Source organism: Podarcis liolepis (assembly GCF_965112155.1).
Source record: "Podarcis liolepis genome assembly, chromosome: 6".
Taxonomy (NCBI): domain Eukaryota; kingdom Metazoa; phylum Chordata; class Lepidosauria; order Squamata; family Lacertidae; genus Podarcis; species Podarcis liolepis.
The window spans coordinates 49159447-49186952 of NC_139559.1; the positions used below are offsets into that span (position 1 = coordinate 49159447).

At 43.3% G+C, this 27506-nt stretch overlaps 1 protein-coding gene across 1 annotated transcript; it reads right to left on the bottom strand.

The window, feature by feature from the left end:
• Positions 1 to 1664: 1664 nt before the first annotated feature.
• Positions 1665 to 27506, bottom strand: KCNA10 (potassium voltage-gated channel subfamily A member 10). Its single transcript, XM_083508694.1, has 2 exons — positions 27440 to 27506; positions 1665 to 3433 (listed from the first exon to the last, which is right to left on the bottom strand). The coding sequence occupies exon 2, from the start codon at positions 3354 to 3356 to the stop codon at positions 1803 to 1805; it is 1554 nt and encodes a 517-aa protein (XP_083364820.1). The 5' UTR covers positions 3357 to 3433; positions 27440 to 27506; the 3' UTR covers positions 1665 to 1802.

The following is a 27506-nucleotide window of genomic DNA, read 5'->3' on the forward strand; positions in this document are numbered from 1 at the left end:
AAAATTTGCTATATTTAATATCTGTTTGAAACCAATGCTGTGGATTTTGCCCTGTTAATCTGACCCACAGGGCAATCCTATGCACCAGAAGGATTGCAGTCGTTGTCTAGTTTTATGCAGGTTCCCTCTTTCTGCTTCTGTAGCTTTTTTTATCTTATACGCAACTTCTATTCAACAAACAGCTTTTGGTAGAAGCTGTGAGAACAGGGGAGCAATCTCAGATTTCATTGGTAAGGACAGGGGGGGGAGTTTTCAGCAGTGCTGGCGGGAAATGCATAACAAGGTTCAAAAATATATGCTCAGATATATTCTAAATAAATGCAAAAAAGAGGTTATTTTAATAGCACATCTTGTGATCAAAAATGGCTCATAATAACCAGACATCCTGCCAAACAATTGCATATGGGTCAAATTGAGTGAGAAATCCATTGAGGAAGACCATAAAACAGCATTAATTTACCACAGCAATTCATATCGCCTAATATCATGTATATAGTATGAAAACTTGAATCGATGCCATTAATACCTTTCTAACTGTAATTTGATACATGTCTACTTGCAAGAAAGGGGCTTATTTTCAAAGTTAGTGGCTATTAGATTGCAGTGAAAATTTGCATTTTTAAAAACCTACCTTAGTAATATAGTACTACAGACACTGATTAATATTAGGAATGCTGATGTAATTGTTAATTTCTTAAAGCAAAAATAAAACCAAGTGTTCACGGTCAATGAACTGCCAATTATAGAGCTGAACAAAACATTTTTTGCAGCCGGATGTCTTCTCCGACGCTTCTACATGATTACCAAGTGATTCATCATGCATCATGGGATATTTATGCAAAGTTATTATACAGAAATAGTTCCTTTTATCTTCCTTTCTATTTTAAAGTTTCACTTCTTCTTTCCATCCACAGTCAAAATATTAGCACTAATCATTCTTAATGACTGACTTGAAAAAAAATCTTCTTTTGGGGAAGTGGTCAGTTTTTGCCAAAGGAAACTGCATGGCATATTCATGATAGCTTCCCTGAGCAGGTATAATTTAGCAGCAGGATTCAGTTCTGAAAGCTGCAATGAAATAAATAATATTCCTGAGCATATGCAGAGCGCCTTCCCTTACTACCAAGGATACCTCCAAATGTTGCTGAAAACTGTAATGAAATGGAGAATATTTCTGAGCATATACAGAGTGCCTTCCCTTACTACCAAGAAAATCTCCAAATTTTGCTGAGATCAGCAATTGTGACAGGCTGACAAAAGGGGCAGCAGGAAGCTTTCCTGTTGCAAGGAGTTGCAGCAACTGCATTTTGGCACAATAGTCAAATTCCTGCTACTTCATCTAGACTAATAGCAATTAAAACAAAGATCAGCTTAAATTTTTCTTGTTGTTAATTTCAATCAACAATAACCCCATTTGTGTAGAGGAGGCACCCAGAGTATCTATGGCCAACCTAGGATTAAGGGAAAGAGCTTGTTTATAAAACAAAGCAAAAAAAAAACATTGATAATAAATTCTCACATTAGGGAACAAGTATTGACCTCAAAGCAAAGAAACAAATGTGAGACAGCCTAGCACTTGCTTATAAAAAGAGACAGAGGATCAAGGAAGAGAGATAAGAAATACTCTGTTTATTCGAAAAGTCACAAGAAGTCAGATAGCAAAAATGAAAGACTGAAAAACCCAAACCAAGTTGTTGTTGCTGTTTTAAAAAAGAGAGAATGAGTTACACAGTAGACATGGTTTATCAATCGGTCAGTCAGAGACCCTTAGACCCTTCAAGGCTTTTATCTTCTGTGACTGCTCAATATTTTTTTGTCTTGTCTTGAGAACAATTTTCATTTGTGTTGTTCAGGGAGTCCATACTCCCATTCCCTGTAACCACACCGGTGAGTATTTTTTCTACCTCCCTAGGTAATATTTGTCTCTCTTCATTCTCTGTCTCCCTGTGGTAGAAATAGTTAAAGTTGGAGACAATGACTGGCACAGGAAGTGCAATGGTGAGCACCCCTGCAATAGCACATAAAGTCCCCACTATCTTTCCCCCCAGGGTGATAGGACACATGTCTCCATAGCCAACAGTCGTCATGGTGACCACAGCCCACCAGAAGCCATCAGGTATGCTGGAGAAATGTGACTGTGGTTCGTCCACCTCTGCAAAGTAGATGGCACTAGAAAACAGGATGACCCCAATGAAAAGGAAGAAGATGAGCAAGCCCAGTTCCCTCATGCTGGCTTTAAGGGTCTGTCCTAAGATTTGTAGCCCCTTGGAGTGCCGGGAAAGCTTGAAGATACGGAAGACCCTCACCAGGCGAATAATCCTGAGAATGGCCAGGGACATGTTCTGTTGGCCGTTTAGCTCAGTCTGTTGAATCAGCTCCGTGGTGAGGGTCACAAAGTAAGGAATGATGGACACAATGTCTATGATGTTCATAATATTCTTGAAGAACTCAGCCTTGCTGGGACAAACAATGAATCTGACAAACAGCTCAAAGGAGAACCAGACGATGCAGGCAGTTTCTATCACAAAGAAGGGGTCTGTGAAGGTATTCGGGACCGCAATGGCTTTGGTTAGATTGTTAGCTTCAGCCTTGAGGTCCTTGATCTCCCTCTCATCTCTGAACTCAGGTAAGGTCTCTACACAGAAAATGATAATAGAGATGACAATAACCAGGACCGAGACCAAAGCCACCCCTCTGGCTGCACTAGAGCTTTCAGGGTACTCAAACAGCAGCCAAAACTGCCTATGAAAGTCATTGGTTGGCAGAAGAGTGACAGGGTCCTTGATGAAGCCTTCATCCTCTCTGAATTGGTCCATAGCATCTTCGCCCAGCTCATAGAAAATGATCTCGTCAGCAAAGACATCTATAGGGACGTTGGCTGGGCGCCGGATTTTTCCTCCCGATTGATAGTAGTAGAGTATCCCATCAAAGCTAGGCCTGTTTCTGTCGAAGAAGTACTCGTTCCTCATGGAATCAAAGTAGTGTATCCTCTTCTCAGGATCTCCAAGAAGGGTTTCTGGAAACTGATCAAGAGTCTTGAGCTGCGTCTCAAACCTCAGCCCAGCAATGTTTATGATGACTCTCTGGTCGCCCTCATCCATGCCCACATTCTCCAAGCCCAGGTGGTCACTGAACTCAGTAGACAATTTGGAGAATATGGTCTCATTGTTTGTGTTCTCACTGTTGATGAGAATTCTCCAGTTGGACAGGAGGCTGGTACAGCTGGGATGCCCTTTGTGCGATTGGTCAGCAGCCCTGAGGTCATTTGAAAAACAAGGCTCTTCTGCTACCTCGTCGGTGTTGTCAAAACTAACCAGTGCCACCTCCATTTCCTTCCAAGTGGACACGTCCATCATATGGGGGTAATCAGATTAGCGGCATAAATCCTGAGGTTAGATACCGGCAGCTTGCGTCTTTCCCACGCTATGATGATCTGCAAGTGAACAGACAGAGAGACCGAGAGGATTTTATGTCTATGTGTCGCTTGCTCGCAAAGAATGAAATCAAACTGAGTCCAGGGTAACTCATCTTCAAACAAACAGAATTAATTACTTTTAATGCTATTAACTTAGTACTGCTGCTGTTATCCCTTCAAGGGAGGATTCGAGTAGGTGTTTCGCATGCACTCGTTATTTCTGCAACACCTCCCAGCACAGTGCTGAAGGTTATAGGGTTTTACAGGGGCAGTGTCTTGGATGGTTTCCAGAAATCCAGCGCCTCTGCTCTTTTCCCAGGCACTGTAGGTTATCCCTATAAGAGTTTCAAAGCAAAGATTCTTGGGGCAGGAAAAGAGGACCTTAATATTTAATTTATTAGCATCTTTTTAGGACCTGCTTCCCCCCTTTCTTTGTTTGGGGTAGAGCAGAGTCGGGCAAGCAACAGAACCCTCAGTGGCCAGTTTGGATGAGTTCAGTCTTAACCTGCTTACCGCAGCTCCCCCCTCCCCCCCGTCATGGTTTCTGCTCTCAAACATATGGGAAATGCATTGCTCTGGCTTCTTCAAAACAAGCAGAAGCTGGAAATTTTGCATGCTTCCATGTGACAAAATGCTAAGAGGACAATATGCAGATGTTCAGCTTCTTCTGGTAACAATGCCCATTTCCCATATGTCTGGGAGCAGAAACCCATGGGAGAGTTATTCAAAGCCTCATCAAAGCCTCAAGAAGAAGAAAATCAGTTGCCACTAGTAAATGCCATTGTGAGCACTGGACTGAACACACAATGCATTTTTTTCCCTACTACTACTACAACAACAAAGCAATTTTATAGCAGGACCAACACATCAAGGGCAAAATCACACAAACTTGGATTTAAACTCATGGCACCCCAGAAATGCCAGTATCTGAGTGGTCCAAAAATAATCTGGAAAAGGGTTTATAGCATTACAATGAAGTATGGACACTTTTGAGAAAGGAATTTGTGCTACCACAATTATTGAAAAGTATGGCACTCCTCTATAAAAAAGAGGAGCAAAAGTGCTGAAACAAATTTGGGAGGGGGGTGATTTTTGTACTAGAAATGTTTTGCTCAGCTTTTCAAATTCTCTGTTGGCTTGTAGACACCCAAAGTTCTGACAATCTGACTTTGGAATCTGATTTTTAGTTCTGTGTGGTGCTTGTTTGAGAGAAGCCAAACCATTCCCTCCCATGTCTGCACCGTTTTGTGACTATTTCCCCAGCACAGACAGCACCATTGTAAATGTACTTACACAAAGTCCCATGGAGTTCAATCAGACCCACATCCAGATAAATGAATATAGGATTGTAGCCTGAACATCTTACATTTACTCTTGTGATTTTCCCTGTAGAACACAAATTATGTCATGATTGTGCTGGAGAGATATGGCTGAACTTCAGAGATAAACGTCTTAAGTATAAAATGGGATGTAGCACACCCTTGATCACGGAGGTTAATTCCTGATATTCCCAAGTGACATAGGACAAAGCTACCCTGCTCAGCATGCTATCTCTAGCTGCTGCAATCCCAAATAGGAATGGACAAATCTGTCCATTTCAGTTATCTACCTTTCCCATTTTCCCCATTTTAAAATTCAGTTCTTCACACTTCTGTGCGGGGGGGGGGGGGATCCTCATGAAAAATTGTATGCATTTTAATGCAAATGTCCTTCAATGAACACATTTTGATGTGCACTTTTGTCTAATATACACATTTCTGCAACCAATTTTCTGTAATCGAATGTGTTTAAGATGTTATTTCCATGAATACATGCATTTTTTGCACATTTCTCCCCAATATATGTATTGTTTCGTTGGAGAACTGTATCGCAAAATTCAGAATTCAGTGCAAATTGCTGTTTAAATTCATATATTGGCTGGAGAAGTGGGAATTAGGTAGTTTCTCATTAAAATGTGAACAAAATCAAATTTCCCCTCTGCCCCTAGCCCCGGAGGAGGGGTGGGGAGTAGTCAAGATCTAGCAATTGTATTTGCTCTGCATCATTTTTATTTTGGTCTAGTCAAAAATATCTGGTACACTGAGAAGGAGCACTGGAGTGGTTCTACTGGGGCTCCTGTGAAGCCCCTAATCTCACTGCCTCTTTGTTACACCTCTACACTGTTCCAGAAAATGGCAGTAACACTGGTGTTAGGAGGGCAGCTCTGGTCCATCTCTGTGACCACTCCTGAATGAGCCCAATCCCTCCTCTACAGGAGTACATAGAAACAGATATGAAGAATGTACACTATTCAGAGTTGTGTGACCATAGTTCCCGCCACCCACCATATTTGGGAGCTAAATAAGAATTAAAACTGTGTGCAGTTCTTGTGGCTAAGATACTGGCTTTTTTTGCACTGGGTGTGTGGTCATGCATGTAGATGCGTGTGCATATATTTGTATATGGCTCTCTTTAATGCAAGGATGGGGATCCAGAACTGAATATCCCTCCACGAGCCACTTTGACAGGTAGTGGGGTCAGCCCATCTGCCAGTCATCTGATGCCATAGGACATCAGGCGGTTCCAATTAAAACCTGTGACTACAAAGAAAGTATCAGGAGCGCTCCTGATTTTTCCTTTAAAGCTATGGCTTGAGTAAAAAAATTAAAAAATGAAGTCACAGCTGCACAGATTCTTCCTTTTCAACCCATGCCTTCAAAGGAAGAATGGCACATAGTCTCTCTAAGCAGGCTCCCAATTCTTCCTTACCAGCTTGGGAAATTCAGTGCTTTTTTAATTTCTTGCATTTTCTGTCACAATTCAAAACATTCGGAACTCAAGTAGCAAACTCCTAGTTTTCTTTTCTTTTAATTTTGCACCGCATCATCTTCTGTCATACATACACCTGGCATCACAGAGCATCAGGTGGGCATAGCCTGGGCCAAATCAGAGCATGGGCAAAATGCAGGAGGTGCTGCTGGACATTGTTAGGCCCATAGAACAGAAGTTCTTGATTGCTGCTTTGATGGAATCCAAAATCTGCTGCATTACTCTGCCTTGGCAACACCAGCAACACAAAGGGGAAAGCTATTGTTACTGAAAGCAGTCACTTTGCATCCATCTGCCGATGCCACAGAGCTCTGTTACCTTCTCCCTCTTACTACGTGAAAGCAATACTTTGATGATGATGATGATGATGATGATGATGATGATGTTTCACAGCACACCAAATTAGCCACAGCTCTCCCCTTAATGGAGGAAAGCAGAGCTTGTTCAGCCTGTGTATGTACAAATGACTGGTGAGTCTTATCTGTGTGTATTGGTTACAGTTTGCCGTCGCCACTATTGCTGCACTCTCTCAAGATAGTAATACAATACACCATTGTCTGAGAATGGCAAATGGCAGGTGAAGTTCTAGAACCACCAGACAACCAGACTCATGTGCCAATGAAACTGCTGATATGAAACTGTTTCCAACTTGAGTAATTGCAGCTGTGTCCATTATGTGAAATGACACTTACAAACATCTCCCCACTCATTTTCCCCATGTATGGTCATCAGATCACCCTTTCTATACACCTGAGCAAAACGGCCTTCAAATGCTATCATCTTAAAAGGGAATATTTAGGGGGGTTCTGGGGTTCAAGGATGCGGGAGATGTGCTCATCATTCACAAGGAATGTGGCCTCCCTGGTGCACTGCTTCACTGCAAAACTGCTTATGTTTCACACATTGTAGACTATGGGCACAATATAATTATTATTATTTATTTTGTTTTCTTTTGTTTGCTTGTTTGTTTATACATACCCCACCCACCTGGCTAGGCTTCCCCAGCCACTCTGGGCAGCTTCCAACAAAATATGAAAATACAGTAATGCATCAAACATTAAAAGCTTCGCTAAACAGGGCTGCCTTCAGATGTCTTCGAAAAGTCTGGTAGTTCTTGTTCTCTTTGACATCTGGTGGGAGGGCGTTCCACAGGGCTAGAGAAGTCTCTTGCCCAAGTCCAATTGGAATGAATGGGAGCGCTATGGAAACCACAGTCATAGATTGCACTGCATGAGCCCTTTTCTCTGGAATTGCCATCCTTTGCACACTCTTATTTTATGAAGAATCAAGACGTTGAGGCCCAGCCTTTGCATTCTAGTTACACACACACACACACACACACACACACACACACACACACACTGATTTTAATCTATATTTCTCAGGCCAGTTGTTGTTGCTCTTTTGGGGTGAGCAAAGGTGAATCTAGGGGAGCGCGACTGGTTTGGTCGCACTGGGTGCGCAACTTCTGGGGTGCTGCGGCAGGCGCCACAACTATTGACATCCAATGGAAGGTAAGAGGTAGGAGGCGGTGCCAGATTTTGGCATCACACAGGGCAGCACTGAAATTTGAGGTGTCAAGGACCACCACTGGGGGCGGGGGGAATAAAACATAGTTTCTGTGCTAGCTTGTCTGTGTGCACATGCAAAGTTCTTTTGATGTAATTGAGGGATACTGTACCTTTTAATTAAAAGCTTCCTATTTGCAGCTTCTGCTCATTTGCTACCTCTTCCTGTTTGGTGCAACATAGTTTTTTACCTTTTTACCTGCTTGGATGGATTTAAGTACTGTTTTCCTTCCACTATTTTACTTCTTTTAAATTCCATAGCAAAATAGCAATATTTCAAATAATGCAAGGAAATCAATAGTCATACTTACACCCAGGCACGAACTTATATAGCTGGAACAGAAGCTGAGTAACTAACAGGCATCACATACCCCCCACTGCATCAAAGGGGAAGCAAGAAAATGGGAAGATGCTGCAGGGAAGAAACTTTTAATTAAGCTCCACTAAGCAGGATTAACTTCTTTAGTATGCATTATGGAAACATTATTGGCCATGTGGATTGCCGTGGCTCAATAATACAGCATAGGAGAACATCCTAACTGTTCCATTTGCACCTGCTGTGCAGATTATCGCAGGATCAACATTGATCAGTACCATACTCTGCTCTGCCATAAATGAATGCATCAAAGTCAAACACGGGAACACCAGTAGTCATGTGGACATGCTTCTATTTTCCACTGTATTTTTCTTGTTGCTAATGTATGGAAATGCACACTTTAACTGTAAAGCTAATTGCAAAACTTACTCATAGCTAACTGCAAAAAAGCTAACAAAGGAAGCCAGGGGCTGCTGGCCCTATTCATGGACTATTTAAGGGTATTAGTTGGCGTCCTTTTCAGAAAATAAAAGTACAATGTATTTGCAAAGCCACAAGGAAACATGCAATATATAACTTAGTTTTCAGCACTGATTTCAAAATGGAAAGTTGTCTCATTTACTCCTCTCTGTAAATCATCCAACAGCTGCTTCCCAGAATCTGATTAACTAATACTCTTTATCTTAAATCCTCTGCCGGAAAAAAATAAAGGTCATTTTAGGAGGTAGAGTGTTTCTCCCATCACATTCTCTTTGTAAATTAGTATATTTATGCTGTGCTTTCTCTTCCTTCCCCCCCACCAAACAAGCTCTTGCCCTTGTCCCATCCCAAAATGCAGTTACATAAAATTGGTCTCGTTTCAGAGAAGAAGGAGCTCTTGGGTTTCTTCAGTGACTAAAACTCACTGTAAATGGGGGGAAAGCAGCAAAATAGATGCAGCAGTGCATCATTTTGTCCCCACCTCACCCCAACCCGATTGCTTAGTCAAGATGACCAGTGAGTTTTTAAAAGCAAGTAACCCTCTGTAATATACTTAGCCTCAGGACTTACCGGTACAAGGCTGAGACCCACCAAAGCTCAATGCATCTGTCACATGAAACAATTTTACAATAATATTTTAAATTAAAAAAGAAAAAAACTTAGAGGAGGGAAAAAAGATAATTCACATCTGCCTTTGCTAAGTTCTTCCGAATAGGATAAAAGCCGCAGGCAGGCAATGTAACTGACACTGCTCTCTTCTATTTTATTAACTTTACATCCGGATAGCTGGTACCTAAGAGGCTGCAGTAGCATATGGTGCTGTAGCCCAAAACTTTACCCCCCTGTTTTTTCATGGGAAGAAGAAAAGAAAAGAAAAAGAAGACTTTCATCTTATTGTCCGGCTGGCTTCTGGAAGAGGAGCTGAGAAGTACAGTTAATGTTCGAGACGCAGCAAAGTCGCCTTTGAAAGATGTTGATGAAGTAGCCAGGCTTGGTGGAAATGGCAGGTAAGATCAAATAACCTCCGGGGCAATCTCATCTCTTATCCCATTCCACTCCTTCAATATGATCACCCTAAACTGCTTATAGAATCATCCCGCCTGCAATATTTGATATCCTTGTAGTCTAGACAGGAATACATTTACTCCAACGAGCTCCCATGTGCACCACGGGAGGAAAAGCTGGAGCATTTCCCTGTCCCTCGCAATGAGCATAATGTACTCTGCCAGGTTTCAAAACAGAAAACGTGCATGATTTTCCCAGACCCTCTCATAATGCGCCCTGTCACAACAAACAGGTTTGAGGAAGTTGCACATCAGTGTTGAAAGGATGTTTTGCGTTGCTTCAATATGTGGTGTTTTGTTTTGAATATAACTTCGTTCCTTTCCTGTTGTTATTTACAGCCAATCCTTATCCGGAAACTATATCTTTTAAAGGTACTGAGCTAGACTAGCCGCCCACTGCACCTCCTGCCCCATTCCACAGCTGTTCATGTCATCCACCCTTCTGTTCCATGTGCTGTAGCCAGCAGGACTCCAGACTCACGGCATGGGGGAGAGGACCAGGGCACACATGGAGAAATTGTTTTATTATTATCAGTTATTTATGTAATGGTTATTAGCATAAAGGGCATTTCAAGTACATGTGTGGCTCTCAGTCATCAGGAATTCATAAGTAAGCAGTGAATGCAAGATTTGGTGGCATATACATATATATATATATATATATATATATATATATATATATATATGCAGGTTTTGGTGTCTTCGGGTGTCTTCCCGTGTAAGAGTTGGGGTGTCTAGGCGACGTTTCGACGAGGTCTCACTCGTCATCTTCAGGCTGGTGCTTTCGGCTTCTTGTTACTGGAACAGAGCAGGATCTCAGTGTTTGATTTCCTATAAATACTGTTGAGGGGGTGTGGTGTATAGCCTCCAACGTTCTGGGCAGAGAGGAAGTTCCCAGGTTAGTGTGCCTTTTCTTCTTTTGTTCCTTAATTACTTGAGGGATATCTTGAGTGATTTCTTGAGTGATATTCTGAGTACCACTTAGGTGGGTCATTAAGTGTGGATTAGTTGCTAAAGCTTTCGTGTCTTGACCTCTTGAGCTTGTGAAGAGTTTTTCTGAGAAGATGGCTGTACTGCACTTAGTTGTGCTCTGGCTTGGCTTCTAAGTGCACAACTAAGTGCAGTACAGCCATCTTCTCAGAAAAACTCTTCACAAGCTCAAGAGGTCAAGACACGAAAGCTTTAGCAACTAATCCACACTTAATGACCCACCTAAGTGGTACTCAGAATATCACTCAAGAAATCACTCAAGATATCCCTCAAGTAATTAAGGAACAAAAGAAGAAAAGGCACACTAACCTGGGAACTTCCTCTCTGCCCAGAACGTTGGAGGCTATACACCACACCCCCTCAACAGTATTTATAGGAAATCAAACACTGAGATCCTGCTCTGTTCCAGTAACAAGAAGCCGAAAGCACCAGCCTGAAGATGACGAGTAAGACCTCGTCGAAACGTCGCCTAGACACCCCAACTCTTACACGGGAAGACACCCGAAGACACCAAAACCTGCATTCCTGTACCCGTGAAAATCTACGAAAGCATATATATATATATATATATATATATATATATATATATCCCACAACCACCCTGCAAGGTAGGTCAGTTATATTATTTTCATTCAAACATGGGAAGCTGCCTTGCCCCAAATCAGGCCATTGGTCCACCTACCTCAGTATTGCTGGATAAGTGTTTAATAGTTATTGTATCTGTATTTGTTTAAAAACCAATAAAAAATTGTTAAAAAACAAAAAACACAGACTGGTAGTAGCTCTCAGACAGGGGTCTTTCATGGGCCTACCTGAAGATGCCAGGGATCAAACCTGGGAGCTTTTGCATGCAAAGGGTTGTATTCTGCCCTTACGCTATCCCCAAATGGCAGGTGAGGGGAGAGGTTAGGAGAAGCAGTAGCTTGCCTATGGCTGGGGCAAGATTAGAACCAGGGACATCCAAGTTCATTGTTCACACTCTTCTTAGCTATGATGCTACAACCAGCTCTTACATAGCATCATCAGTGTGCAAGGCACTTCAAAGAAGCAAACGAGAGAGATCCCTGCCCCAAGGCGCTTGCAATCTAAATTTCAAAGGTGAACACAACAAGTGAAGAGGAGGAAAGAGGAAGCAGAACTAATGTGAGCTGCACATACTTACTATAGAATTGTAGAGTTGGAAGGGAACATGGAGGCAAATAATAATAATAATAATAATAATAATAATAATAATAATAATAATAAAATTATCCTGACTAGTCCAACGACCTGTAATGTAGGAATAATTTGGCCACTATGGGGCTTGAACCCATGAACCTGAGATTAAGAGTCTCATGATCTGCCAACTGAGCTATCCCAGGTTACGCTTTGGTTCATTTGGCAGTGAGGTGAGGAATGATGTAGGAGACCCAGTGGCTGCATCCTGCAGTCTTGGTGCTTCAGAGTTTTAAAGGTGACGTAGCAACCCGATGCACAATAACAGTGGGGAAGAGGAAAACCTCAGGAACACTTGCCACAACATGTGCATACAGAGTCAGGAATAACAGTCAATCCCCCCTTTCCTTGGCAGATGTATCTGCATATTCCAAGTGGCTGAATCACCTGTCCCTCGTGCGCATGTACTACTTGCTCAGGTGTGCATGTAAAACGTTCAGCAGTTACACCCAAATACCTTAATGTGGGAAGCAGCCTTCAGAATGATCCCGGGCCCCTCTGAGGCCTTTTGCTCAGATACTGCAGCTAATCCCTGATGCTACTCGGTATTTCTCAATGGAGAGGGTACCAGGCAGAGAGCTTGCTCACAGACTTTCTAAAGGACCCACTAATATCTCAGCCCAGAGACCTGATCTCTACGCGAAGAACAAAAGCAAAGATTAATAAACACTCAGTTAGGTGTGCCTACCTCTTGCCTGAGACCATGAGGACAGTAGGCTCCTTTAGCTAGAGTGCGCTCACACTCACTTTGAGGCAGCCGTAGCCACTCTGAATCCCACAAGCAGCTCATTTTAGTCCAGGTTCCTGCCACAGATAGTGGTCAGTGCCTTTCAGACAGCTGTTATGACTCAAGCCATAACGCCGTGAGCGTTTATATCCTTTGCAAATAAATAAATAAAGGAAATGACTTCTATAATGAAGCTGTGGATTAAGCTCACTATTTATACACTTAGCTAATATTTGCCCTCCCTTAATCCTGTTAACTTCTTTGCCTCGGTATCATACTGTTGCAGTGAGTTCCACAAGTTAGATACGTCTCTTGGAATTTTTTTTGTAAAAGAAGTATAGGGTTCCTATATATAAAGCTCAGTAGTTATTAGAATTCAGCAGAATAAATTAATCATGTAATACAGAGTTACATATTTCACATGCATGGAATATGATAGCTGGTTACTAAAATTGGCTGTGTTACCAAAATTTATAAAACATAACAAATGATAATTCAAAGAAAGTATTGGGCATTTTAATAAGTACTGCTTCACTAAATGCTGACTTTCTTGTGCTTATATTAATCAGTATTTTCACAGCCAGAACAATTTATATGGCTTTTAAAGCCCTACGTATTTTCACCTACATATTTATTTCTGACCAAACTGCAGGAGGCAGTGGAAGACAGGAGTGCCTGGCGTGCTCTGGTCCATGGGGTCACGAAGAGACAGACACAACTAAACAACTACACTAATAATATTTATTTCTGCTGTTTAATGCTGCTGTTTAGTTTTTATCAGTTTTTGTTGCTGTGATTCGATCGTTGTATCTGATTTGATGTTGTCAAACCTCTGGAGTCTGTCTGAAGAAGAGTAGGATAGGGGTTGGGGGGGGGTTCCCCTTAAAGCAACAATTAATGTGTTCCCTAGGAAGAGGTGGTCTTACCCCTGAGCAGGTAGTCATAATTAATGGAGTTGTGAAGGGTGGTGGGATCAGTGCATTATTCCTTATTTGTTAACAGTTCTTTGCTTCTGGAATTCTTGTAACCTAACAAAAACTGGATCCTAGTTCTGTTGGCTGCTGTTGCTGCTGCTCAGAATATAGCAGAAGAACCTTGCAGGTAGCCTGCTATGTAGGCAGCATGCTGCAGATGTAAGGAACCTTTTAAAGTATGCATGACGTGGAGCTAGGCTGGCCATGTACCCTACCTTACAGTGGGTAGTGGTCAAACCCTTAACTGAAGGTCTGTCTGTTCCAAGTCTAGTTCAAAGAAGGAAGAGCAGGGGCTTTGAAAATGCCCATCCATTGGGGAGCAGCTGGATAGCAGATAGCGCAGGCTCCTGGTCAGTCTCCCCCATGATGGTGTTATATACTGTATTTCTATCGAAATTACAGTAACTATCTCTAAATTTGCATCTATAGTTCTAGGCCATCTAGGCTCTCGCCCCCTCTTTTTGACCCTGTGTAAGCGGCCACCCTTTGTGGAACTGTTTGGGTAAGAGCCCCTTTCTGGTCAAATGTTTGTATCCAACTCAACGGTCATAAAAATATCATAAAACTAAATAAAAAATATAAAATGATATAAATTAAGGATCCCTGCTTCGCAGAGGGTTGGAGTAAATCAGTGTTTCCCAACCACTGTTCCGCGGCACACTAGTGTGCCGCGAGATGTTGCCTGGTGTGCCGCGGGAAAAATTAAAAAATTCGAAAGATTTTTTTTTTTAAAGTCAAATTTTCGATTGGGGCGCCGTCACTAGATGACCCCTGGGGTTCCCTCCCTCCCTCCCGCTCTGCGCCTCCCTCCTCCTCCTCCTCCTCCTCCAGGGAGGCCCTTCCTGGCTCTCGGCCAAGGCTTGGCGGCTGCCACTCACTCACTCGCTCGCCCACCCGTCCCTCCATCCCTGCACCCGGCCTCTCCCCCTCCGTCCCCGGCGCGGGGGCTGCCGGGATCCGTAGTCCCCTCGCCCTTGGGCTCCGCGCCCGCGCGGGGTGCGCGAACTACGTTTCCCAGCGTGGCCTGGCGGGCCGGGCGTTTTGTTTGAAGCGCTCTTCTCCCGGCCATGGAATGAGCGCAGCGGCGGCGGCCGGGTGGGCAGGGGCTCTTCCGCGCAGCCCCTGCGCAGCCTGCCTGCGCCCCCGCGGAGATCGGGCGGCAGGATGGAGCCCGGGGATCCCCGCGGAGGCGGAGCGGCAGAGGCGGAGGCTGCCCCCCAGGTAGGGCTGCGTCGGGGGTTTTTTATTTTTGCAATGCTGCATCCGCGCCGGAGGGGACGCATCGGACCGCGGGGAGACCCCTTGGCGGGCGTGCAAGGCAATGCATGCGTGCAGGCGTTGCATGGAGTGCAGTGCAATGCAATGGCAACGCGGCGCCCTGCATGCATGCATGCATGCATGCAACTTCCACCGGCGCTCCGGACTTGGCAGGTGAGGGGGGTCCCCAGTGGGCGGCAGAGAGAGCCGGGAGGGCGAAGAGGAGCCGGGGGGAGCAGCGCTGCTCCCCGAGCCGAGCCCGGGGGGAAACTTCGGCGTCGTTGCGCCGGGTGTTGGAAGCAGAGGCTGGCGGGGGCCCCTCACCTGCAAAACCTGGTCGCCTCTCATATATTTCATGCATTGCATTCATCGCCCGCTTTCTCCTCCAAGGAGCTCCTGGGGGCGCGCGTGGTTCTCCCCGTGTTATCCTCGCAACAACAGCCCTGCGACGTGGGTCAGGCGAGTGGCCCAAGGGAGCACCCAGGGATTGTCCTGGCCAGGTGGGGTGATTTGAACCCTGCTCTCTGCCCGGTCTTCGTCCTCATTTAGCCCCCACATGTGCATGACTGTGCATGACTGAGGTTTTCCCCCCTCGTCTTGGCTATGGTGTGAGTCTGTGCTGTTAATTAATGGGGTTCTGCCTTCGGAGAAGATGAGCCAGCCCTCAAGGAGGTGATTATGTAATTTGCTAGCAATTCATGTCCCTCCCGGCGTGACGCTGCGCGCTGACGTCACAGGGCTGTAATGGTGGTGTGCCTCGAGATTTTTTTCATGAAACAAGTGTGCCTTTGCCCAAAAAAGGTTGGGAAACACTGGAGTAAATGATGCTTTGAGGCCCTTCCAACTCTACAATTCTACGATTCTAATTATTACTATTATTATTATTATTATTATTATTATTATTATTATTATTATCATCATCATCATCATCATCATCAAAACATCCAGTATTCTTGCCATCTGTAATTTTCTGCTGGGCGGGGAGGAAGATCCAGACTTACATATACTAGACTGTGTGTGTGTGTGTGTGTGTGTGTGTGCGCGCGCGCACACGCACATGCGCATATGTATGTGTTTGTCTCTTGCCAGTGCCACCATTAGCACCACTCATCAATGAGAACTATGGGTCCTGGTTGCACTGAAGCCAATCTGAGTCTTCCTGGAGGACAAAAACAGGAAATCTTGCCCTGCCTCCAATCATGCATGCACATCTTTAACATTGGCAAAAGGCTACCAGCAGTAAAAATTCAGCACCACTTGCTCAAGCATGTCAGCTGCTATTTGGAACACTTGGTCATTGTTGCCTTTAAAAGGCCTTGTCTGATAAGTTTCTCATTTAAGAAATGCATTGGCTATTGGTCCTCATTTGAAGCATTTAGTGTTGAGTTTTGACCTCTGGTGACACTCCCCCCCCAAAAAAAAATGTGCTAACAAAGCAGATTATACTGGGGAGAGTTGGAGCAAGTGAGGTTTGCATCTTTTCCAGGTGATTTATGGGTGGTTCTTCTGTTAATCCACACACACTTCAAAGAAGAAGAATTGTCAACAATATTTTAAATATTTCCAAGGGTTGTTGTGTAGCTATATGTACTTCTTGTAATGTGATTTCTACCTTAATTCTAAGGTATGTGAGATGTTTTTAAAATCTGATTTGATCTTAATCAAAAGTAATCAACATATGACATACTCATTATTATATTCATATATTTGTAACACAGTACAAGTATTACCTGCAAGCATGAAAACTGGCTTCTCTAATTCAATATTCTGCCCTAACTCACCCTTACTGAAATCAGTGAGTCCAAAAAGGACTCAACTTTGGGTGATCATGCCAAATTTTAACAATTTGTTACAACTGATTTCAAGTTCTATTTCTAGCTGCAGTTTAATTTGATTATACTTTTTCTGTTTCAGGGTGGGGGCAACAGAGATGTTTCATGGGAAGCTATGTATGTTGTTCTGTCCTTGAAAGAATTTCTGGCACATGAAGAAGCAAAATGGACTACGCCTCATTTCTCAAAAGGACAATGAGCATCTGCCAATAAACCTATAGAGGATAGCACCAAACATGTCAACGGTTTAAAGACTATGGCTTTGTAGTTGGTTGGTTCATTTTCCTCTACATCAACAACTCCATTACTGTGTAGTGTTTGCTTGGACAGCACAGAGGAAATACTGGATGTCTTAACAGCCACAACAAATAATCAGAACAGAGAAGCCCAGATGCATTCCTGCTGCCAAGAAATTGGCTGGTAGTGAGTTAAAGACACACAAAAGGAAGCACTTCATGCAATTCATAATTAACTCATGCAATCATTGCAAGCTGTGCTGATGGACGCTAGTCCAGATAACTTTGAAGAAGCATCAGGCAACATTTATAAAGAATAGGCCCATCAACATCCATTAGCCATGATAGCTAAACATGGAACCCCTATACACAGACCAAGCTTCCCAGAGGCATTTAGGTAACCAAGAAGACATAATGTTCTGCTAGATGGAATTATTTGTCTGATCCAACAGAGCAATTCTTATTATTTTCAAGATGTATCTCCACTAAAGGAATAAGTGAACCTAGACCAATTTTTAATGTGATACGTGATTCCTAGCTTAATGACCTTCTTCCCAGTGATATGCAATTGACCCTATCAGTGCTTGTCTTCAAAGAGGTTTGGAAGACTCACCTCTTCCAGCTAGCTTTTAAATTAAAATTACCTCATTAAAGTAGCTTCAATAACTTTAAAAGGTTCATGCAGTTTTTCCGGTCATATTTCCATGATGTTATGTGCTGTTCATTATTTGTAAAATAAAACATTACCTTAAAAAACAGGGGGAGAATATTTTATTAAGGTTGTTGGGATTATAAGAGTATTAGTTTTAGTCTGCTAGCTTATGTCCTGTAAGATGACCTTAAAACCACAGTGTTCTGTGGATTTTGTTTTTGCTTATTAAAATTATGAGAACTGCAAAGAATGTCTGGTCTTTCCTATTGTGTGATTGATTCTATAAGTTCTTTAAGTTAGTTTAATGGAGTCACCGTAATGATGTGAAATAATGATGTACCTACAGGTACATCAGAGCAGTGGAGAAAGTGGAGATGGAAAATGCAATGGCTTCGCCCTCTTTCACTGTCTGAAACCCTTTAAAACTGAGACAGAATCTCTGAGGATCCCTCAGTTTCATAATTCCTCCCACACCCCATGGAAGTAGCCCCTGTGAATGGGTTGGTTTCGCCCTCTAAGGTCAGAGTTACTCAAGTAGGAAGGTAAAAGGAGGGAGTTGAAGCTGACGCTTCTTTTGCTGGTGATAAGAGTTCAGAAAGTTTTAACAGACCAGAAATATTTCTTCAACTCCGCAGCAGAAATTTGCCTTATGTCTGTATTGGTGTTGCTTTCTGAAAAGATGAACATGCTCACAGAGGATTGGGGGGTACATAGATATAAGAATCTATATATATGTTTTGGTGTCAGGGCAGGGATGGATGTTTAGGAGACACAGTAATGACAAAGACAGTAACCTAAAGCCAAATAATTTGCAGCTGTGCCAATACCACCACACCACTTGGTGTGATTTTTCACCTACATTGTAAGTGTGATGCATCCAGACACAGAGAAGTAAATGTAGACTCAAACCAGACTCAAGAGTTCTCCTTGGAGGCCCATGCTTAGAGTCCTGTCATGAAGTTCTATATAAACTTGCTTAATAAACTATGGCCAACTCTTGTGAGGAGCTTGCATCAATAGTCAAGTTTCAGCACAAGAGAACATAATGAGAGCATATTTCCTGACTCACCATCAGTATTGACCTGTATATCTGCTGTAAGACAGGAATGCTTCATATGAGCAGTACAACATCAGAAGAGGGAGCTTGAGCAAGATTGCAGCTCGTCCATGATTTGAAACATTTGACCTTTTAAGAACGGATGTACTGGCTCTTAGTCTGCTTGCACTGCCAGAATGGCATAGAAGAACTTCGCTGTGCGACTCAGATTCTCGGCCAGTACTGTTGATGCCTGCCAAAACTGCTTCAACTTGAAACCTCAGGCGCAGAGGCTTGTCTTCTTGTGTGAGCAGTGACAGCCAGACTTGTTTAATCCCCTCCTCCAGTTTGCACATTTTATTCAGATTTTTGCTTTAAAGATAAAAATCAGATTAACAAAGAACCTGGTACACCCAGTACACGCCATGAGACAGAGGAAATCTTTCTGATACCCAGACATTCAGCGCATATTAATCAACCGTGGATTAACCGGGTCAGCCTGTAATTTAATAACGAGAGGGATCAGAGATCAAAGCTAAAAGGCAGACTTTCCACATATAAAAAGCAGCTAAAAACCATCAGCCATTAGAGCCCGCTATCAGTTAAGTGAAACTACATGTGCTTTCACAATGACATATGGGCTTGCCCTAGAAAAACAAGAACTCTGTTTCACAGCAAGTATTTTAGTATGCTCCTCAAAGATCTTTCTCAGTAATATTACAAGATGCAGAACTGTGAGCAGCCTGGTACCTGATAGGAGTTTTGATTCCCTCTCTGAAGATTTGAGATTCTCATTCACACAGGAACCACTTTATATATTCTCCACCAATGGGGAGGGAGCACCAAGTTGGTTCTGCAGAGACTACAGCTTCTACAAAGGTATCATCTAGGTGTCAGAGTTGGTTAAGGCCTCTCCAGCTGTGGGGGTCACAGCCCTTCCCCACTCTTCTGCTTTATGCACATGCAGTGGTTTTGGTGAAGATGACTAGATTTTGTGGGGTGTCTCCCTAAATAGATGACAATGAAGGTCTGGCCAGAAACTGCTCTAGATCTGAGGGTGTCTTGTTCAAAGTGAACCCTGGATCTGCTCCCTCCTGTGTGAACAGTCCTACTGGGGCTCACCTGGTGGAAACAGGCAGCAGCACTCTGAGCAATACAACAAGTAGTATTGAGTGATTGAGATTGTCCACCAGTTTAATTTCCCATAATGTCCCAGAGTGGCACTACACCAGGGGAATTGTGGGACATTAATATGGCAGCTGGACGCAGCTGGGCAGGACTGGGCCTGCCGTGCCCTGCCTTGTAGCAGGGTAAATCAACCTGCTAAGACAGTACAGTCATACCTCATGTTACGTCCGCTTCATGTTACGTTCTTTCAGGTTACGTCCCACGGCGACCCAGAAGTACCGGAAAGGGTTACTTCCGGGTTTTGCTGCTCGCGCATGCGCAGAAACACAAAATGATGTCACGCGCATGCGCAGAAGCGGCAAATTGCAACCTGCGCATGCGCAGATGCGCCACTGTAGGTTGCGCTCTTTTCATGTTGTGAACGGGCCTCCGGAACGGATCCCATTCGCAACCAGAAGTACCACTGTACCCTAAAGGCAAAATGGAGACAAGAACTGGTATCTGATTGGTGCAACCAGACTTATTAAAGTGCTGGCCCTAGCAAATGCATTTAATTTCCAGTTTAGGCAAGAAAATGTTTTGGGCTGGCAGTATGGGTAGGGGGGACCCATTAGATCTACTTGAGCCCATGAGAAATCTAGTAAGCCTTGGGGGCAGGACAATATCTTCTGAAAGATTCCTGTTGAATCAAATCAATATTACTGCTCTCTGATCTCTGTTTCTTGGGCATTTTTAGCATGGCAGAAATTTTCTGGAAAAGCAGCACCATAACAATACATTGCTGTAGGAAATGTTTCACTTCAGATCAGTCAATGTATGCTTGCAGTCAGAAAGCATTTAAGTGGCCATTGGTCATTTATGATCTTGCTGAGATTCCTGCATTGCAGGGGGTTGGACTAGATGATCCTTGGGGTGCCCCTTCCACTTCTACAATGCTATGATTCTGTGAAGTGCCAATGGTTCTGAATATTCTATTGTTGCTCTCAAGTTATGCTCTAGAGGGGAAGTCAAGGGAGCCACCTAGTGGCACCTGAAAGCATTACAGTAAAGCAAGAACAAAACTTTTAATTAATTGCAACTGATGCTTGCAGAGCAACTTTTCGGAATGGGGGAGGGCTAGGTTCTAAGCTAGGGGCCTGCCCCTTTAAGGCTTTCCATCCCTCAAGGAAAGGGGCAGAGCTTGGAATGGGTGAAATGACCCTGGGAGCAAATTCTTCACTAGGAGATCTTCTTGGAAAAGTTGCTTTGCTGCATCACATCCCACATGGGAGCCTTGTTAGCACTAGGACTGGCAAGACTCCCATTTTTAAAGCTGGTGGTTAGTCAACACTACATCATGTGGCAGCAAATTCACTATGGTGAAGAGATGCGCTTTCCCTTCTCTGCCAGAATCTTCTGCCAGAATCTCATATTGACTTGTGTCTACAAGAGTAGCTTCTAGAGGTAAGATGTGTGGCCTGTTCACTGGCTCTAGATTTCTAGTGAACAAAGATATTTACAGTGGTACCTCGGGTTACAGATGCTTCAGGTTACAAACACTTCAGGTTACAAACTCCGCTAACCCAGAAATAGTGCTTCAGGTTAAGAACTTTGCTTCAGGATGAGAACAAAAATCGTGCTCCAGCAGTGCGGTGGCAGCAGCAGGAGGCACCATTAGCTAAGGTTGTGCTTCAGGTTAAGAACAGTTTCAGGTTAAGAACAGACCCCCAGAACAAATTAAGTTCTTAACCCAAGGTACCACTGTACTTTGGTGTGGGATAAATGACAAGGCTACACATGCCTTTCAGTTTTATTTTTACTTTTTAATGTTTTCAGTGTGTTTATACCATTGCAATTTTTTAAGCTGAAGACAATTCTTCAGCAATTTGTGGGGGTAGAGTTGAAAGCAACAGGTAATTTATTAGAAATAGGAGGGGGGTGACAACTCTTATTTTAAACAAGATAGCCAGGGGGGTTATTTCTTTCAAATACATATACATCCTGAAAATTTCTAAGAAACTTGCCTACCCTCTCAGAAACAGCAACCCCCTTTCTTTCTTTCTTTCTTTCTTTCTTTCTTTCTTTCTCTCTCTCTCTCTCTCTCTCTCTCTCTCTCTCTCATTACACACACACACACACACACACACACACAGACACCGCAACACACTGCTTTTTCATTGTTTGGGGATCAGGGTTTTTATGGGGTGACATAAGTCTGAGTTGCCACAGCAGCATATCACAATTTTTTGCTTCATTTTTTAAAGTAACTTGCCTGATTTAATATACAAAGCACAAAGGAGATAGTTCTTCATCACTTTTCTCAAATACAATGGTAACTCGGGTTACAAACACCTCGGGATACAAACGATTCGGGTTGCAGACTCCGCTAACCTGGAAGTAGTACCTCAGGTTAAGAATGGTTTCAGGTTAAGAACAGACCTCCGGAACGAATTAAGTACTTAACCCGAGGTAACACTGTACTTGAGATTGTGTTTTGATGGCTGCAATTTTGGCTATTAGTCAGAAAGTATATGAATCATCTGGCACTGGTTGTTTTTCAAATCCCATGAAATAGCTATTAACAGTGTTACAGTAACATACAAAATTGCAGGTCATTCAGCTCCCCTTTTCTTTTTCCCAGTTCAGGTACAAAATATAACAGTGACTCAGAGAGCAGTAAGGAAAAGGGGCAACAACCTCCACTTGCCTTGCCTCTCCTTCTAAATGGTGCAGATTGATCCCGCAAGCAAATGGGAAGTAGTGATGAAGACAAAGTGGTGTTACTCAGTTAGGAAGACTCTTGAAGTTGGGTTGCTCAAGCCCTACCTCAGGGGTGGGGAACAAGATCTGGCCCATGAACCAGATTGGTCAGCCCTCGACCCTCTACAGGCCACCTTTGACCGGCGGGCAGGACCACCCACCAGACAATCCCCTGAGATCACAATGTCAGGTGATTGACACCTGGGAAAGTTCAACAGGGATCTCTGCAAGCACTGATAGGCAAGCCCTGAAAGGTGGTGTGGTTACAGCGACCACCTTTCAAGGCACACTCCCAGAGGCTTGCTCCATTAGCACAAAGCAGTTTGCATCAAAAGGGCTCGCTAAGATGTAGGGAACAAGCCCACCTCATCCCCCCTCCACAAAAACCTGGAGATGACATTGCTTTAAAAAGCTTATCACATGGTACCTTTAATTATGTCCAGAAGCACTTGTAACATGGTTAAATCCACAGGGGAGGAAACACCCCCATAGCCACTCCATTCACTTGTAGCCACTGTGCCATAAGCTTTTAAACAGCTACCCCTAGAGAAGCAGGAGTACATCAATTGCTCTGCATGTTTAGGTGACCTGACCTGGGCTAATACATCAATTGCATTAGTGATTTAGATTTTGCACTTCTCCAAATTTTACAATACAGTTCTTGTCTCAAATCACATACCCCAATGTGTGAAAAGCTTGTCCCAACATTATTTTAGGGCAAAATGTTTAGAAATGCATACGTTAAGGTAAAAAAAGTCATATTTTGCGGTAAAATAGTATTTTAAATACTTTTTAAAATTAAAAAAATCTATATGAAAATCTGTTTCTTTTTTAAAACAACAAACCCAGATCAGTGCAAAAATGAGACTTACGGTACTTCTGAATGAACGCATGTGAAATTACCATGGACTGAAATTAAACTGAAGTTCACCCTTAGGTACGGTAGAGCTGCCGGTCTTGAATCACCCATACCACAGAAAACATTGAGGGAGACCACTGTCAATACTTTCCCTTATGAGGGTCAGTTCTGAGAAAGATAGAAACGGGATTGGGGTGACGCGGTCAGGGCTGGGGTGCCAACCTCCCACCCGCCAGCCGGGGTGCTAGGTGGGCCCAGATGCCCGGCTGCAATGCCGCCCTTTCTGAGAAAGATAGAAATGGGGAAATGCTAGATCAAGAGGCCGTGGTCACAATGCTATCCCTCATTTTTAGCTGTAAATATCCTCACTTGCACACAAAGCCTGATCCAAGTGCAGTGATATCAGTTAAAGCTCTTTGGCGCTAGCGTGGTTTGCATGAACACTTCTAAGTCAACAGAACATCCCCTGCAGAAGAAAAGCCTCACAGCAGATTAGCTGATTAATGTTAATGCATCCCGAGTATACGTCTAAGGTAGCACACTCTGAGCTTTTGTCATTTTCTGTTCTATGACATTTGATAGTCTAATTACTGTTCTAATTGCTGTACCACAGGACATCAGGTCTAGCCAACAGAGGTGTTTTCATTTCCTTTGGAGAAACACCGGCGTTGCCACTCTGCATATTTAGCACATCTTGTATATTCCACACATTCACTTTTGAATATGGAAACATGCTGTTCTTAAACACGCACGCACGCACACACACACACACACACACACACACACACACCGCTTTATATTACAAGAATTCATCAACAGAAGGCTTTTTAAGCAGGCACTTAGTTAGAAACAATATTCTCACTGATATAGGTGACTACCTGCAACAGGGTTAGTGATGTCACTGAACTCATATTTCAAGGGTTGCAAGTACAAGTTTCAGGAGACTCATCACAGCTCAACAGCAAGTGAATATTGTAACCCCTGAATTCTCCTTCCACCTCTTCCAGCTGACCTCAAATCTGCTCCCTCCCACCCAAGCAGCCCACTTTCAATGCATCCTGATTCCCCAAGCTTCTTGTAGGAACATAAGAAGCTGCCTGGACCACTGATCCACCTTGTACAATATTGTCTACTCTACACCACCTGGAAGCAGTCCCCCAGGGTGTTAGGAAGGAGTTTCTTGTGGCTCTACCTGGGTTTGAACCTGAGACACCATGCACTTGAACTAGGGACTGCATGTTGAGATTCTTACATTGCAGGGGGTTGGACCCTCGGAATCCCTTCCAACTCTGCAATTCTTTGATTCCTCTTCCATTCCCTTCAATGCTACTAAGCTCCAATGGGTGGTAGAAAGATAAAGATAGGGGGGGGAGGGAGGGAAGGAAGGAGGATTCCTATCCCTCCCCATTTAGCACTGCAAAGTAGCACACCAGACTACAAGACTGGGAAATGTAATTTCCCCAAGGCAACTGACATTACAGGAGCTCTTGGGAAAATTACATCTCCCAGGGGCTACTTCAGCCTGGCTTTCGACACTCCTATGCAGTACGCACAGCTGATTTTGGAGGGGAGAAGAAAAGTAAGCTCCTTCCCCTTCCTCTTTCTGTGGCTTGTCGTAGTTTGCTGCTGGTGCTTAGGAACCAGACCTCCACTGCAGCTTGGGTCAAATTCACACCATACATTGCAGGCACTCACAACAACAGTCATGGCTTTCCCCCCAAATCCTGGGAAGTGTCATTTTTTAAAGGGCGCTGAAGATCCAGGCACCCTTAACAAGCTACAGTTCCCAGTACTCACCATGACCGTTAAGTGGTTTGAATGTAGGTTGTGGGGGTGACCCCAGTCATTGAGGTGAGAGAATGGGTCAGTGGGTTTGATGGATTGTAGGGACTGTTTCAGTGGAAAAGAAGGGAGGGGTTTCACATTGACTGACAAATAAGCCGATTTAAAATTGACATACAGTGGTGCCTCGCAAGACGAAATTAATCCGTTCCACGAGTCTCTTCGTCTTGCGGTTTTTTCGTCTTGCGAAGCAAGCCCATAAGGAAATTCGTCTTGCAGAACGACTCAAAAAATGGAAAACTCTTTCGTCTTGCGTGTTTTTCGTCTTGCGAGGTATTCGTCTTGCGAGGTACCACTGTAGTTTGGTCCATTGAGTAGTTATGGCTTTGCGTAGCTTGTTTTCCCCTTTTGCCAATAGCTAAGCACAGGGACACCACACAAGATTGGAACCACAGTGTGACGGTAGAGGGGCTTTTGACCATTTTGTCTCTAGTTGCAGTCCCATTCCTGACTGGATCCTTACAATATGCAACCATAGAGGACTGGGCACAATCTCCGTTCATAGCATATGATGGTGAGGCCTTGAATATGTTCCAAAACCTCACCAGAGGTCCTGATGAAATGCCCTGGGATCTTTCAGGATAGAGTCATAGAAGCATAATAATAATAATAATAATAATAATAATAATAATAATAATAATAATAATAATTTATTTATACCCCGGCCTCCCCAGCCAAGGCCAGGCTCAGGGCAGCTAACAACCAATAATAAAAACAAGTTGAATGAATACAACTTAAAAACAAGATTAAAATACAACATTAAAACATTAAAATGCAGCCTCGTAGAATTGTAGAGTTGGAAGGAACACTGAGGATCTCTTAGTCCAACCCCCTGCAAAGCAGGAAGATGCAGCTGTCCCATATGGGGATCAAACCTGCAACCTTGGTGTTATCAGCACCATGTTCTAATCAACTGAGCTAAATGTTCATTGCAGGTAAGGATCTTGAAAGACACCAAGAGAGCACAACACTTTTCTTTCTTTCATAGTTGCACTGAAGGTGCAGCTATTTTCACCCCTGCATACCACACACAAGATCACACAACTAGACGTACAATGAAATTCTGAACAACCTTTAAGAATTCCTTCCTCCTTTGCCTGAGGTCACTCCATTGTGGAATGGTCTAGCCCACTGGAAAGTGGGAAAGAATTCCACTACATTAAATGAAAGGTATCACAGATATCTGAGCAAATGGACATCAAAATCTCATGCAGCATAGTAGTTTAATTTCATTAAATCACATAGCAAAATCAGTCATTCATACACCTTCCATTGTCTGAAGCAAGAAGGACTTCAGAGGGCTAGTCAGCTTGCAGGTGAGATCTGGGCCTTACTGATTACCAACTTTTAATTAAAGTGTGGCCAAAACAATGGCTTTGATCCCAGATGTCCCTTCTTCAAATGAAAGGGCTCCTTCCATTTGTAGAAGCCCTTTCAAGCCAGTGGAGGAGACCAATGGTAGGAACCAGGTGATCTTCACCACTTCTAGCTCCCACTATAGCACCACAATGTGCCAACCTACCCTGCACATTGTTCTGCAAGGTTCTCCAACTCAACTAAAGAAACAAAACTTCCAAAAGCTGTGTGAGATGCTGATGCTGCTCCTCCTCCTCTCTCTGTTGAGTGCAACGATTCAGGCACAACCTTAAATTTGATAGACCCCAATTTTCTTATAGAGCCTGATCCATAAGAGAGGCAGGATATACATACAGCAAAATCACCACCACTGGTCCATAAAGCAGGCAGATAACAACACATTGTGGACACTGGCATCCCTAGTCTTGAAGAACACGCTGTGATATGTGGTTAGGACTGCATAATATTGGAATAATTTAATGAATTAGGGCCACAATACTGCAAAGGGTGTTCTCCCAGTTTTGTTTCTTCACTTGATCAAAAACTAGTCACCATTCCGACCATTTTTTAAATACAATGCAAATTATTCAAAGCCTTGTAGAGCAAAGTCATCAATAAACATGAATAGTAGGAATATTTATATCAACTCAACACAAGGAAAACAAAAGCTATTGGAAATTCTGATTCACATGGATTTTCCTAAATTGAGGTTATTGTCTTGAGGTCCACAAATGGAGGCATTGTAAGATACTTCATTTAGAATTGTTAAGTAAACAGCTTTTGTTCCATTTTAAATAACTGAGTTGCTGCAAAAGAGATTGTTTTACTACACCCATTGTACCCTGTCTGATTGTATCTTGTTATGTTTCTATCACATCATTCCCCCTGCCACCAAATGGGCTCTTCTTTTAAAAAACAATGCAATATAAATATTCAGCAGCTCACCTCAGATCCAATTCAGCTGGTCTTTTGAGGGGCAGGAACTTGCATGGGAAAGGCTGAGATATCTCCA

Coding starts and splice junctions, on each gene's coding strand:
- KCNA10 (XM_083508694.1), bottom strand. CDS start 3,356: ATGATGGACGTGTCCACTTGGAAGGAAATGGAGGTGGCACTGGTTAGT.